Raw genomic sequence first — 15828 nt, forward strand, 5'->3', positions numbered from 1 at the left:
ATAAGTTTGCCAAGATTAATAGAAAAATAATATCTTTAGAGTTCATATTGGTTAACTGATAAAAGATAGTAAATGAGATGCTTTATATATAGAGCGGATGAGAATCAGTAAACTGACTATCTAATTATTTATTAACAAGCACTAATTAACGCTTAAGGGAGTTGTAACTACTAATAAAGTAGTAACTAACTTCTGAAACAATTATTATTTTAATTAAAACGCTTTAAACATATTTCCTCCCTTCTAAAATATAAGTAAAATTAGTCAAAGAAAATTGATGTATTTAGTTCAATGTTTTGATTAAATATATTTACTTTTTTTAATTTAACTTTATTTATATTTTAGATTGGAGTAGTACATCAACATTAATCTCGACATCATCAGTTCATCACCACAGTCCATAAATAATGAGCAGAAAAATATATTTTCAACAGATTCACAATCCATTTTAAAAATTCTGCTACAAATTCTGGGCATTGTATTTAATTAGTTGTTCATAAAAATTCTTATGGTGGGTAGTATATTAGAGTCTGATTGAGCTAAATGATGTATGCTTAATAGCTTGGTGCATCACACATTGACCTCATGTAGCAAGTTCGGCCGATATCAACAGTCTTGGATCATGAAGGCTATAATATGAAAAGAATCGAACAAAATAAGGGATTGAATCTGCAAAGAACAATCCCAAGTATTTACTTGCAGCAGAGTGTAGTAGAGAACAATGAGGGGAATGATCAGATTCATGTAAAATAGAAGATGAGGGTTTGAGCTATTAGATCGTGTGTATGGGAAAGAAATTTTGAATTTTGGAATCGTGTGTGGAGGAGGGCATGATAGTGATAGTGTACCTAAAATCATGTGATGAGGTGAGAGGGTGAGAGATTTATTGTGTAACTCAATGAGTGAATGTAAATCCCAATTACCCCCAGCAAATACAACGTAGGCAACGTGGAATAAAAATAGTTATAAGACTAAAGTGAAATCACAATAAATTAAAGAACCAAATGTATAATTTGGCCTGCAAATTATTACTCAATCAGTCATACATTATTTTGCAAGATAGAAAGGCAAAATTGATTTCTCAAATGAGAAGACCACAAACAACCATAAAGAACCACGGGTGGCCTTGTGTACAAACAAAGTGGGGTTACGCAGCAAAAACTCAACATACCCAGTATTGTTCTAACCTAAAACTATACATCGGATCAGATCAATGGGATTTGCCTATATACATGAATAAAGGGGAAACCAAAAGTCATAAAAAAATTACTGTGATTTGACGTGCACAGTTTTGCCTTTATCAATTTGTGGTCATTGAAAATACAGAGAACCAACTGAAGCCAAAACAAGTATCTCTGATCAAGATTAAACAATCCGGGAGTCAAGGGCAGAACATGCAGTTCTTTCACACTTCAATTCCAATAACATGAATATATTTTTACTCTGTATAAAAGTAAGTAGGCCTGTCACCAAGAACTATGCTTACCTGAAAAAAAGAAACCAACATTGTTCGATATAATTAAAAATATCTGCGACAACAAAAAAACCATAATTGAAAAACTTTATCCTCACTCTATTAGAGGCATATTCCTTCTAACAACATAATCTATTCAGTTTTTTACTTCGCAATTTGTACCCTGTCAATTTACCCCTATTCCTGGTTACAATAAAAAAATGTTTGCCTTGGAATTTCATAGAATTCTTATGAATAATCAGTAGCAGTAAGTAAAAAAATAAAATGGACGTATTAATATCTGACTAATTAGCAGCATATAAGATATACAAATTTCAATTCCACAATCCATCAAGATACAGGCACATTCTTAAGTATCAACATAATACCCATTCTTTTGTCCGCATTAATAAACCAAAACTAAATGCACACCTCTTTTTAGTTGGTATCAAAGCCAAAAGGTCCTAAGCAGTACAATAGTTTGGCTGGCAAATATTTAGAGGCTGATGTTAATAAATTTTGGTCTTGGCCCAGGGATGTGGACCTGTGTTGTGGGTCACATTGGCTCTCTGTTGAAAACTCCATTATCAGTTTATAGTGGCTTCCGCTTGAGAGAGAGATCATAGATGACTCATTTGAGGGGAGAATGTTAGAAACTCAAATGATTTTGAAGTTCAACTCATATACCTAATGCTTTAAAGTTTTGGTAAATATGTGTTGTCACATTTGCCGCTGTGATCTATTATAGGAGGGTTCATCTTTTACAGTTTGAAATGTCTTGAACCGAGCAGGTATTAATCATTACAGAATGTGAAAAAGGAAGGAGGGTAGTGGGCAGAGAACCATTAAACAACAATCAAAAGAGAATAGGGCATTTATCCTTAATTTTCAAGTAGATAAAACTCTAAAATGAGTGAAAACTGCAACCAAAACCCAACCCAACTATAACAGCCTGAATAAGTTTATCTCATGCCACGAGATGAGTGATTTATTATAACGTAGAAAGTCTTTAGCTCTTACCAATTCCCTATTTCTTTTGTGTTTGGACTCTTTCCAGGTAAGGAGCAATTATGGCATCTAACTTCACCAACCATAGAGCAAGAGCAGATGAAGTATGAGGCATTGATGCAAAAGATGCAACGGTCTCTTCAACCACACCGTCTGGAAATTTGCACCGACACAACCAGTCCTCATTGATGGCACCAACAAAATCAGCAAGAACCTATAAAAATAACAAATTGAACAGAAAATAGAAGTTAAAAAAAAAAGTTGCTAATACTATGGGAAATTCAATCAAACATGAAGTTAGACAATAAACCTGCAAAAGCTCCACTAAAGTTGAGGTGCGCCTGAGCCTTTTGATCCATAGAGTGTGAGCAGACTTCCTCCAAGCACCAACAAGGGAGTCTTCAGGCATAACAGACTGCACAGTATAGGAGTATGCTTAAACCGAAACGTAAATCAATACACTTTCCAATGTATAATCTAAAAAAATTGGAATCAGGTGGCAAGAAAAATGAAGTATCAATTTTCCCAGACAAACACAGATTTAAGCATATGTTTCTTAATTTCTGGATAAAACACTTGCAGACATCGAATTTGTACCCTAAATTGATCTTGTATATTACAAAATTAGACATCAATGCTAGCATGAGTAAATGGTGAAAATTGATGCCGATGAACAGAACACACCTCAATTGCATAAATTGCAGCTTTCAGTGATTGAATCTGTGATGACAAGACCTTATGATTTGGAAATGTGCCATTGTCTTCTTTCTCCCTGCACATGGCTAGGTGGATTGCATATCTTTCTTCAAGGTCAAAATCAAGCTCAAATGTCATATGGCAAATTTTACAGTGTTTCTCATCTCTCCAGTATAGATCATGGCAACTCCTACATCTAGCGAGAGAGTCAAGATAAGACCTTTTTCCATATTTTACAACATTGAGATCTAAATAAAAGGAATTCCAAATCCAAGAATCATATTCTTGAACACGGATCCATTTTTGCAGTTGTTCCTCTGCTTTCTTTCCAGCTTCAATTACCACAGCCCCAGCTGAAGACGAAGAGTCTCTAGCAGTCTCAATCAGGTTCAGGTTATCTATATCGGATACTGGAGAACAGCTGTCTTCTGTAACCCTATCCAGCTCAGACTGATCAAAATGTGACATACACTTCATTCGAATATTGTTAACCTTAATCCTGGACATAGATCTGCATAAAGATGTTTGTCGTCTCTCTAAAGATTCAATAAGAAGAGCCTCACGTTTCCCTCTATCATCCAGAACTGACAACAAGGCACACAATGCCTGCACACAGGTTAACCATATTCAACGATTTATCAGTACTAAATAAACAAGGCATGCATCAGACACACTAGACCTACAAATATGTGCATGTTTAGTTGTTTATTGTTCCATGTAACTAAAATATCTAATGAATCAGGAAATAATTTAAATCCACATTTGACAAGTAAACCAATGAAATTCACCTCTTCTGTATCAATCACCTCCCAGTGACCATCTTCAGAGGATTCAAAGTACACCCTCCTGTGGCCAGGATCATCCGCATTACAAGGGCCCAAGAAAAGCCAGTATCTATTATATCGGCGATCAGATCCCAAAAACACTGATTGTATGGGGTGTGAACAACCTGATCCTTTTCCTTTCTCATTGGATGCCTTCTGAATATTGAATTTTGAGACTAGCAATGAAGAATCTACTGGACAGGGATGAGAATTCAAGGGCACCACCTTAACAGATTGCATTTGCTCAATTGGGTTCACAAATGAACCAGGCTTCTGCACTACTGATCGCTTAATTTTTGCTCCAGAACCACGTAACTGGATGCTAGAATTACAATCAGCTGTAACTTTTACTGGATCCTGTAAAAAAATTATTCAGAACTTTATAGACTAAGAGAAGTTTACATTAGGTTATGTTTAGGAGTTGGGAGAGGAAGAGAGAAAATTGGAAGGGGAGATAATCCAAGGCAAGGACATAACTCTTGAATGGTTAGTGGCTTACCTTCATCCTGATGCTGGATCCAGATGAAAGAAGACCGGTTAGAGCTGCCAATGCACTCAATTTTTCTTCAATTTTCAAATCTGAATATTCACTATCCATCAGTCCTAACAACCACACTTCTCCTGCATGGCTCTCATCAATTTCAGTGTGAACTTTCAGGAAATTATTTTTAATTTTCCGACTGTTAGCACGCTTCAACTTTCTTATATTTGAGATTATGGAATCACTTTCAAAATCATCACCACTGCTACATGTATCAGAGGCATTAAGCTCATCATCAACACTCCCAGAGTCCTCTGTATCTGACTGAAAATCATCACTGTCCTTTATAACAGTGCTCATACGCAATCGATATGCACGCGACGAAATCTTTTCAAATAAAGTAATATCACTTGAAAGTGTGGAATATATTAAAGACTCCAGTTCCTCCGTTGTCTTGGCAAGGTTTAATTCCGCAATCTGTACATAGAAATTATAATCAAAATAATTTTTGAAGTCATTCGTCAACATAAAGACAAATATAATTATTGTACAAACAAAATAGTTAGTTACCTGCATTGACTTTGCCAGCTCAGAAACTTTGCATCCATTGTTACCTCGTTCAGACAAGATTTTAAACAACTCACCCTTCAAGGTGCCAGGGCACAGGCCATAGTTCACAAGAATATTCAACTCCTATTTTTTTTATAAAAAAAAAAACACACACACATTTCTACTTTAAAATCTAAAGCCAAATGAATTTGAAAGCAGAAACAGAAGAAAACAAATAAGAGTAGTGCTATTTAGTACGAAAGATTTTGACCAACTAACAATTGGATGACCATACATAGGAGAGTGGATGATTACAATCTGTAAGTGTTACATGTTGTCACATTCTATTCTTCTCTTTCTTGCAAACACCTCTTGTAACAATTAGCATTTCCCAACAAATAATAAACACTGCTCACTGAACTCCAAGCATCTTTGGACATTTAAGACTAAATTTCACACACTAGAAAGTGATGACTTTGACTACAAATTCTCATTCCCACCACTTAACCACAGCTGAATACATGGCTGCAAATTTATTTAATATAAAGATATGTGCCAGCAATTTTGGCTTCCTATGCTCACATTACAGTAGACCAAAACACACATTATTAACAGTTTTATTAAACAAGCGGCACTAAATGTTTCATTGATGATGTGGAATTTTTAGCACTATCCATGTATTAGAATTAAAACCAAAGATATATATACTCCCTCTAGTCAACTATTATAAGCAAAAAAAGTGACTTAAATTTTGGATCATTTAATACTATTATTCCTAATACACCCGTCATTTATTTCAAAACATTTATTATTGATAGTTGAGTGTTTGACAGTAAAAAGGTACAATTTAGTAAATTTGACTTGTGCTTTACATAAAATCTACTTAACTACTTTTCTTGATACCCGTAAAGTAGTTTTTTTTCTTATAACCAGAGGGAGTATATACATATATGGTGTTGTAGCTCTATCAATTGAAAATGTTCACAAGCACATATATGAAATGGAAAAAACAGTGGTTTTGCTAATTGAGCTGGTTTTATTACAATTTGGAAAACTAAGTAAATGCTTAACAACTTCTTTTCAACAGTTTTGTTGTTTAAGATCAGAACCTTTTCAAACTTGACCACATCATACCAGAGACTATTGAACCTTTTAAACATGACCACATCATAGCAGAGATTATTGAAGGAACTATTATGGAGTGGATAGTAAATCACAGAAGAGAATTCTTCTGGGGGAAGGAAACTTGCTTCTAAACTAAAGATACGTATCCCCTCCTTAGGAAAGGGAAAATATTGACAGTAGAGGGACAAATGTTCGGAACAGTATATACGTGTATATTACTTATAGCCTTCAGTCACATGAAATAAAAGATTGAAAATAATATATTACAAAAAATTCAGCTAAAGTACATGACAGACAAGATAACAGATGTGTTCCACCTAAAACATGACATGAAGAAACTTTACAAAATATATAAACATCTTCAACTCTAGTCATATATTAAATGGTATTGGTTGGAGTACCTTGCCAAGAACCTCTCTTTGTAAGGCACCAGGCTTCGAACCATATCCAGCAGCTACTAGAACTTGACGGAGTATTTCAATCCAAGTAAAAGGGTTTAGAGATCTTCTCCAAACGTCCAGGAAATATTCTTGACTTTCAACCTTTCAGACAGTGTTAGATTGTTAATCATTCTGTATAAATGTAATCGACAAAACGCAAAAACTAAACCTCTGCTAATAAGGCAAGGAAACTCACCGAGTGAAGCAATGCAAGAAAGTTACTTGACTTGTTTAAATGAGGACAAAACCCATTAGAAAGCTCCACGTCAATGTCAGATAGAAGCAGCGTGAGAAGGGCCACGTGAATCTTTCCAAGTAACATCGAATCCTGGAAGGAACATGCAGTAAGGAGAGAGGCATTTTGGATGTTATTTACAATTTGATATGACTCTAGTAAGAGCTAAATAAGAAACTATGGTTTCAAAATGTAAACCTGAGTCAAAGATGACTTATTACCTTATCATGAAATGCCTGAACAAATTCATCAAGAGTGAAGGGACAAACGTCAACAACTACAGCATATGTATAAATGAAATGGAAAACCTACCAACATAGAATTAGCTGTGTCAAATTTAAGTCTTTTTGTATTGAAAATGTTTCAAAGAATAAAAAACAATGCAATTAGTAAATTCAGTAAAGTTTTACAATAATAAAATGTGCTAATCTATAAAAGAACTTTCTGTCTCATTAAAAATTTAATGATAAATCCTGCAGGGTAACTAATAAAATCCAACCATGAGTATTAGTTCATACTGGTCAAATTGTTATAACAAAAACATACCCCATAATAAGTTATAATTGAGAAGAATTTCCTTTATACTACAAACTATTAAAATCATTACATGTTCTAATTGCAACAAAGACACATGCATTTAAAAAATCAGAACTTCCAAGTTACAACTGATTGATAATATGCACCTTAAATAATTTCTTCACCAGTTCTGGGGAAGAGTCCCAAGGTTGCAAATGTATAGGTTTCTTCATCTTGACAGTACCTGGAGGGAACTTGACTAACACATCTGTAGAAGCCACAAGCAATCAGTTACTGGTAATAACCAGAACACCAGCAACCATTAGAACATTACAAATAATACTAGGCAGTACTTGTTCAACTACCTGGACAAAGTGTGCCACCAAGCATTCCACTGACAGCAAGTTGATCTGAATAAATAAGCAGATTGGTTCTTTCTTGTAACTCTCTCAGCTCTAATTCTTCATCGTCAACTAACATTGAAATTTGATCAACTCCCTCCTCAGATATTGAGCTAACCGAAGCAAGTTCACATTTTTCTATGGGTGGTTGGTTCTGAGAAACACATAGATTTGTTTCACCCTGCCAGATAAGAACAAGATGTAAACTAGCTAAACCATCCAATGTAACCACTACATATTTGACTTTTTAATTACCATTCTTTTTTGCGCTAAATGTTTCCTCTTCTCCTGTAATTTAGTTTTCCTATTCTGCATTTTATTTCTTGGCATTCCCTGTTCAGGGAGAAAACATCAGGATCTAATATGATTATTATTAAGCAGAATGTACATGCCCACACATGTATTGCGGGAGGAAACAAAGTGAACACAGTATCATGGGTTTAGATAACTTACATTCATGGTTACAGCTTTCTGTGACCTGCTGACCGGTATAGATGTTTTAGAATTAGAGATTGGATGAACTTCCCGGTCAGCAATACCAAAACCGTTTGGAAGGTCTCTAGCATCAGGATTCGTTGCCCTCCAAACTGTCATCAGACCTTTGCCCATACCATGTTTCTTAACAGGTGCTTTCATATTACAACTAGGGTGACTTTGAATTGCACTCTTGGAAGCCTGGGAAAAGAAGACCTGATACAGATGTAATAGAGTATAGAAGGAAACATTAAAGCAATTCTCAGAATACCAAAAGTTACCTTCCTCCTTTTGACAGGCTCTTGGTCCTGATGACCAGCAGAAGTGTAATTTTTGGGTCCTAACCAAAGACAAAATCGACAAAATAAGGCAAGTTATAAAATTTATAACAGAGAGCAGAGTTGATGGAAATGAAATAAAAATCCCACTTTTACCACACAAATTTCAAAAAGTTAGATGGCATTATAATTTAAAACATAATAAATACAAAGCTTAACTTCAAAAAAAATCTATAAACATATTACATGTACGATGCAGGAATTATTTAAAGCTTGATAAATATATAGCTTAACTTTGTATTTTTTCTATAAACATAATACATATGTTTGATGCAGGAATTATGACTAATAAAATAATTCCACCCCCTCCATCTTTACTCCATTCAAAAAAAGGGAATGAATTTAATTGCAATATTTTTTCTATAAACATAATACATACGTAGGAAAGTAATAAAATAATTCTACACCCTCCATCTTTGCTCACATTCAGAAAAAGGGAATGACGATAAAATATTGTCAACTAGTGGCTTTAGTGGCGCTATAGTACATTTGCGCGGCAAAAATTGAACAAACCGGTATTATCTGAGATCGACAACTCTTGGATATAGGTTTTTTTTTTTAATAAATAAAACCTAATTAGCTTAGCAATGCCCACATTACATGTCTAGTAATAATGTAAACAAATTGACAAATTAAAAAAAAAAATTCACAGTATCCACTTCCGATCTTCACTCACCAGTGACCACCACTAATCACCACCAAACATGATACCTTTTATTCATATCTATTACCAACAACACCATGATTCAACATCTAACACAAATGTAGAAATAACAACAACAAAAAAAAAAGGATAAAATATTATTCAGTGGTATTAACTATTAACTAATCAGCATTCAATATAAGAGACTGAGAGAGACGAACCTGAAGGAAGAGAATCAAATTCCCGTCCAAGAGGAGGACCATCATTCAACAACACGTTGTTTACAATATAACCTGTTGTTAACAACTCCTGAAGACAGTTATTCCGTTTTCGCCTTTTCTTACCGTTTCCGTTAACTACTATATCATCGTATCTCGAATTTGACAAAACAACAGTTTTCTCAATTTGCTGCAATTTTCCACCACCGCGAGAATGAGAAGGTGGAACAATCGCTCCTTTGCCTCTCATCTTCCTCTGTATTTGGATAGCGTTCAGTGTTATTTGCCTTTCATCTGCATCACAAAAATATAGTAACGATAGGGAAATTTAAAATTAAGTAGAGTTTAGAGTAGAGAGTAGACAGTTAAATGTTATCGTAAATGAAGCTAGCGAAGAAAGATGAAATGGTGCGGTGATCGAACAGTGAGATTGTGTCGAATTCGGTTATGGTGATAGTTGAGTGATGTGGCGGTTGTTAGAAGCAGAAAAAATGAAAAGGAGATGAGAGTGATTGGGAGGGATGAGAAATTTACCATGATTGCAAGTTATTGGACAGAATCAGTTGGGAAAATGAGATATGAGAGTGTAATGAAGTGAGTTGAAGAAGAAGAAAGGAGAAGAAGAGGAGGATAATATAATTTCAGAGTAATGAGAAGTAGGGTTTTGGGTTTTACGGAAAAAGGAGAAATAACCCCATACCCTCAGCCGCTAAACAATTCTCTTTTGTTTATTTCGGATTGGAGTTGCTATTAACACCCCCTACCCCTATTTTTTCTTCTTGGGAAATTATCGGTCATGGTAAGAATTATACACTATTTATTTAGACAACACAAGTAATAAAAAATTAAATAATATGTATTAAATTTATAACATCCCTTGTAATTTTTAAATAGGATTCATGGTCATTGTTTCTAATATAATATATCATTTTTTTCTACAGAATACATCATTTTAAATCCTTAAAAAATTCCATATAATCATATGAAAAAATTGTATTATTGTGTTAATGTTTAAAATATTAATAATATTAATTATTAATATTTATCGTTGCAAAAAAAAAAATTAAAATGTTTTTATATTTTTTTTCTTCTCTTTGATGTTTTTATATTTTCGCAACATTTTTATTTTTCATTCTACGTTAATTTTGTATGTTAAAATTTGCATGAAGTTGTCACTTGTAAACATAATATCACGAGTATTTTAGCTGATAATGACAATTTCAATTCTTATTTTTATATATCAGATTTTTATTCACAAATGAATTTGTGGAGTGATTAGAAAATAAAATAATGATATGAGGACGAAAGAAGAGTACAATTGAGTTTTAAAAGTTAACTTATTTACAGATCAAAGAACTTTTTAAATTATTTTTTAAGTTGTAAAATATATAAGAAAACACATAAAAAATGAGAATGTAGAGTACAATTGAGTTTTAAAAGTTAACTTATTTACAGATCAAAAAACTTTTTAAATTATTTTTTAAGTTGTAAAATATATAAGAAAACACATAAAAAATGAGAATGTAGAGTACAATTGAGTTTTAAAAGTTAACTTATTTACAGATCAAAAAACTTTTTAAATTATTTTTTAAGTTGTAAAATATATAAGAAAACACATAAAAAATGAGAATGTAGAGTACAATTGAGTTTTAAAAGTTAACTTATTTACAGATCAAAAAACTTTTTAAATTATTTTTTAAGTTGTAAAATATATAAGAAAACACATAAAAAATGAGAATGTAGAGTACAATTGAGTTTTAAAAGTTAACTTATTTACAGATCAAAAAACTTTTTAAATTATTTTTTAAGTTGTAAAATATATAAGAAAACACATAAAAAATGAGAATGTAGAGTACAATTGAGTTTTAAAAGTTAACTTATTTACAGATCAAAAAACTTTTTAAATTATTTTTTAAGTTGTAAAATATATAAGAAAACACATAAAAAATGAGAATGTAGAGTACAATTGAGTTTTAAAAGTTAACTTATTTACAGATCAAAAAACTTTTTAAATTATTTTTTAAGTTGTAAAATATATAAGAAAACACATAAAAAATGAGAATGTATTAGAAAAAGAGTGCAATTAGAAACTTGTTGATCATATACGTTAGCCCTGATTTCAGCCCATGACTCATGTTTTCTTCCTATGTTTCACCTTCAACCAATGTCACTATATTTAACTTGTAAGGGATATTAAAAAATATATATATTTCCCTTCGTTTGGGAATAGTTAATTCAAAATTATTGTAAAAGTCATTTTTATAGTAAGTAAAAAATAAAACCTATTAAATTAAATTTTGAGAGAAACATTCTTAGAATAATACTAAATTACAAGGTAAAATATTAATTGTAGAGATATGATTAACATTTTTTTCTAAAAGTTGAATTTAGTACTTTGTATCTGGATTTCTCCAATATTAAGGATGATAGAAAAGGAAATTTGTCTTAGAAGGTAAAATAAAACACTGCAATAATTGAATCGCAAATACATATGTTTGCCTTATGTGCAACAGTGCTACTGAAGATTTCTTTCAAACATTTTGAGCTTGTTCTATGGTTAGAAATGTTCGGATTAAATTGATTCCTCTTCGGGTAGTGCGGTTTTTCAAATTGGACGATGCCAATATATGGAGCAGTGGACCTCAATACAGATGGTGAGTTATTCTCAATGGCGCAATGACAATTTGTGATTGAATTCTTAGAGATGACATAGGAAGTTTTATTTGTGCTTATTGTCGTTTCTCTATATTCAACTACTTTTCCAAAATAAGGTTGCATTTCTCTTCATGTGTGGACACATTGGTGTAAGATTTCATATATGTTTGATATATGGTGGAGTTCAAAACAATTAATTAGGTTATAAATGGGTGAATAGTTCAAGAAATTCGAATTAAAAGTTAAAGAATTATAAGTCTTGGTTCAAACAATACTAACATTAATAATTAATTATTAGCTTTTACCGTTAAGAAAAATAAAAAACAAGGGCAAAGAAAAGGGCTGAATACGTCATTATTCATCAGTAGCTTATTGCCTTTTTATTCAACAAAATTAATTAAAAATGTTAAATTGAAACAATTAAGGAATCAAACAGAAATCCATTCAGCAGAAGTGTCTACATAAATTAGCTGAACAGTGTTGGAATCATTCTACTGCCTTTTGTTAAGCTCTAAAATCCTTTAATTGATGTTAAGAAAAAATAACTATGAATATTAAGAAAATTAGTTGGGAGTAATATTTTTATTTTATTTTATGTAAAACATATTATAAATTTACTAAAATGTTTATTTAAATTTTAAAAATTTAACTATCAACATTAAATATTTTTTATTAAAGTAAATATCTATTAAAAATAGTAACATTAAATGAATCAATGGTAATTAATTTTTGTTCATAATAGTGACAATTGTCACTTTTTTGTTATAATAGTGACTAAACGAGTATTAATTGTTCTTATAGTTTACACCTAAATTAAAGGTTGTTACAAAATAAAAAGATTTACCTTAAATAAAATAATTTACAAATACACTACTGTTAAAGAAGTCTGTATAAAAATCTCTAGAAAATTAAGAGAATGCAACCGTAATATCTAACTTCTAAGAGTTGGATAAAAGTGAAAAAGTTAAGCTAAAGTCATAATGCTAAAGGGATGAGAGATATTTGTCACTTTCAACAAAAATTAAAAGAGATAAGATGAAGTGAGTGTAATTTGTTTTAAAATAAAATTAAGTTATAAAACAATATGATATTGTTTTTCAAATAATTTTTGTTATAATATAATTAATAAATTAACTATATCTGATTTCAGAAAAGAATTAATGAAATTCTACTAAATACAATAATAATATGAAAGTAAATAATTTTAAAAGATTATTCCAATTAATTAAATTAAAAATAACAAAAATATTGATTATATACCAATATTAATTAACTAAATAAAAACTAAACAATGTGAAACAAATAAATATATATATTAAAAAAAAAATTAAGAAAAAAAAATGAAGGGAGGTGTTTTTCACTTGTTATTATTCGACGAAACGACAAAATATATTATGTCGTATAGAGCAAGCGAAAGTGAAGGGTTAAAAAAGTCTAGAACATATCCGAACCACATATAACCTAAACGACACGGCGACTATAATTAGGGTTTATGCTCTGAGGTGAGTGTCCTTCAAAATCAAACCAATTTTGCAGTCAAAAGAGAGAAAAGGAAATTAGAATGGCGTCGAGGGTTTCTCTAAAGGCGAAAGGAAAGAGCTCAAAGGGATCGAAAGGAACAGAGGATCGATCATATGTGGATTGCATGAAAGAGTGGACAACATGGGGTTTGAGAAAAGCTAAGGTTATCACCCATTACGGTTTCATCCCTATGATCATCTTAATCGGTATGAATTCTGATCCAAAACCACAACTTTCTCAGCTCCTCAGCCCCGTTTGATCGCAATTTCTGTGTCATTTCACAACATCAACCACCTTCAGCTCCCCTCCACCCCTTATTGTGTTTGAGTTTTTTGGAACAATTGTTTCTTTTGCTTATTTAATGTTGTTTGATGGAGTCAGAGTGGATTATCTGTAGTTTGTTTGATTTTGGATAACTATTGAAGACGTAGTTGAAGAATAATTACTATATTCAAATTTTGTCGATTTATTTGTATTTGAATGTGTTTCATGTTTATGTATATATGCTTGGTTGTGTAGGTGAAACGTGATTATTTTATCATGCTTTTCGATTCACTGGCTGAGATTGTTCTGTGCATTAACCATTAGGATATTTGGTTTGGTGATTGTGACTTATGTTTTTTATCTTTATTGATAGTTTTCTTAGAGGAAACTATAGGTTTGGTGCTAGGAAGGTATTGGGGAGATAGATTAGGTATTCAAATCATTATTACATCAATTTGATGATGACTTTTTGATATTCAGAAGTTACAAGTAGGACCAAGATAATGGCATGTGTTAGTCAGATGGTAAAACATTATAATTCGAGGACCAATTTAGTTTCACTTATCTTTCGAGACCAAAAGAGGGTTTGTATGCATCTTATGGTTTGAAGAAATTTAATATTTACATTTCTACTTGTTTTTTTTTTTTTTTTTAATTTCTTTTGACATGGGCTGTACCTCAAAGATAAGTAATTTTGGTTTGAGTTAGATTGTGAGAGGGGAAATAGTTAGGGTTGATTGTCAGAGCTAAGTTTTTGAATAGCAAACAATTGACTTATCTAAATGATGCTCTCTTGTGAACGGAAGGCTGTTTAACTTATGATAGTTTTCGGTAGGCAAGCTAATACGGTGCAGATCAAAACACACATGTTATGTTTCTGTGTTTGGTGCAATTGTGAGAATAGAATGCACTTTTGATAGGCGTGTTTTTGTGGGGTGGAAACATAGCATGTGTTTTGTTCCATGTTTGGTGGATTTTAAGTATGTTAGCAATGGAACATAAGGCTAAAAGTGAATTGAAAAGTCATTTTCCCTTCAACGTTTGGTGCATGCCAAAACACACCTACATGCACATTAGTTTAGTTACTTATAATAATAGTTCTAATTCTGTCTGTATTCATAGTTTAATTTTCCATAGATATTACTTCTAATGTTGGAGTTTTGTTATAGTGAGGATGGCAACAATCGCTGGTCAGAGTTGAGTTAGTGTATTTTTTACTTGTTTTACGATGGTTGAATTTCAGATCCTATGGAGGTAAAACACCCACTTATTTCAAAGTGAGCGACCAACCGACCAAAGGCCTAATTGCATTTATATGCTTTGTATGTCTGCCTCTTCACCTGTCTACATTGGCTGACATCTCAGTTATGTATGCTGAATTTGATTGGTGGACCTATACTAGTACTAGCATAAAACTCCAAGCAAATTAAAAGACATTTCCTATTTCAAGGATCTACCTTCAGTGAGGGGATCCTATCATACAGCTAGAGTTATAGTCATCACTCATCACCCATCATGAGTCGTAGATTATTTCTATTCTATAATCCAACATACATTTTGAGCTTGGAGCATTGGACTCCAGAAAAATTTATACACGGTAATTTCCAACCCATAATGGATCAAAAGCCTTGGACTCCAGAAATATAACATGGCAATTTCAGATCCATGAGGGATCAAATTGCGTGGGCTCTCAGGAAAAAGTATTAAGTCATCTGTTTAACCCCATTTATAGTACTAAATGCACTTATCAATATAAGTTTAAATTGGAAACTGAAGTATCATAAGCCATAGAGGATGTGTTTTTCTCGAAAAAAATTAACTTTATACCATGCTTGTTTTTTATCATGATCATTGAGAGTCAGTTATGGTAGTTATCAAGCCATTTCAATTTGTGATTGTAAAGATTTCTTCAGTATTTGTTTGCTCACAGTTTTTGGTTAAAGTACTTCTCGGACATTTGCCTTTTTACTGCTAAACAAATTTAACG

General features: G+C 32.2%; 2 protein-coding genes across 5 annotated transcripts; one reads left to right on the top strand and one right to left on the bottom strand.

The window, feature by feature from the left end:
* Window positions 1-972: 972 nt before the first annotated feature.
* LOC101503219 (homeobox-DDT domain protein RLT3) lies at window positions 973-10116 on the bottom strand. 4 transcript variants are annotated; one of them, XM_073369877.1, is made up of 17 exons: window positions 9936-10116; window positions 9405-9695; window positions 8484-8542; window positions 8182-8418; window positions 7984-8061; window positions 7693-7882; window positions 7495-7595; window positions 7033-7119; window positions 6773-6904; window positions 6538-6678; window positions 5033-5155; window positions 4481-4939; window positions 3946-4338; window positions 3146-3763; window positions 2772-2876; window positions 2474-2675; window positions 973-1486 (listed from the first exon to the last, which is right to left on the bottom strand). In XM_073369877.1, exons 2-16 carry the CDS (start codon window positions 9649-9651, stop codon window positions 2481-2483), a joined length of 3165 nt encoding a protein of 1054 aa, XP_073225978.1. In that variant the 5' UTR covers window positions 9652-9695; window positions 9936-10116; the 3' UTR covers window positions 973-1486; window positions 2474-2480. The 4 variants fall into 4 exon arrangements, with proteins under 4 accessions (XP_073225978.1, XP_073225977.1, XP_004503548.1 ...); XM_073369876.1 differs by having other exon boundaries at window positions 7693-7909; XM_004503491.4 differs by having other exon boundaries at window positions 7693-7909; window positions 8182-8403; window positions 9936-10115.
* Window positions 10117-13495: 3379 nt separating this feature from the next.
* Window positions 13496-14052, top strand: LOC101503756 (mitochondrial import receptor subunit TOM7-1). Its single transcript, XM_004503493.4, has one exon. The coding sequence runs from the start codon at window positions 13618-13620 to the stop codon at window positions 13834-13836; it is 219 nt and encodes a 72-aa protein (XP_004503550.1). The 5' UTR covers window positions 13496-13617; the 3' UTR covers window positions 13837-14052.
* The last annotated feature ends 1776 nt before the right edge of the window (window positions 14053-15828 follow it).

This window comes from Cicer arietinum, chromosome 6 (genome assembly GCF_000331145.2).
Source record: "Cicer arietinum cultivar CDC Frontier isolate Library 1 chromosome 6, Cicar.CDCFrontier_v2.0, whole genome shotgun sequence".
Classification (NCBI taxonomy): Eukaryota; Viridiplantae; Streptophyta; class Magnoliopsida; order Fabales; family Fabaceae; genus Cicer; species Cicer arietinum.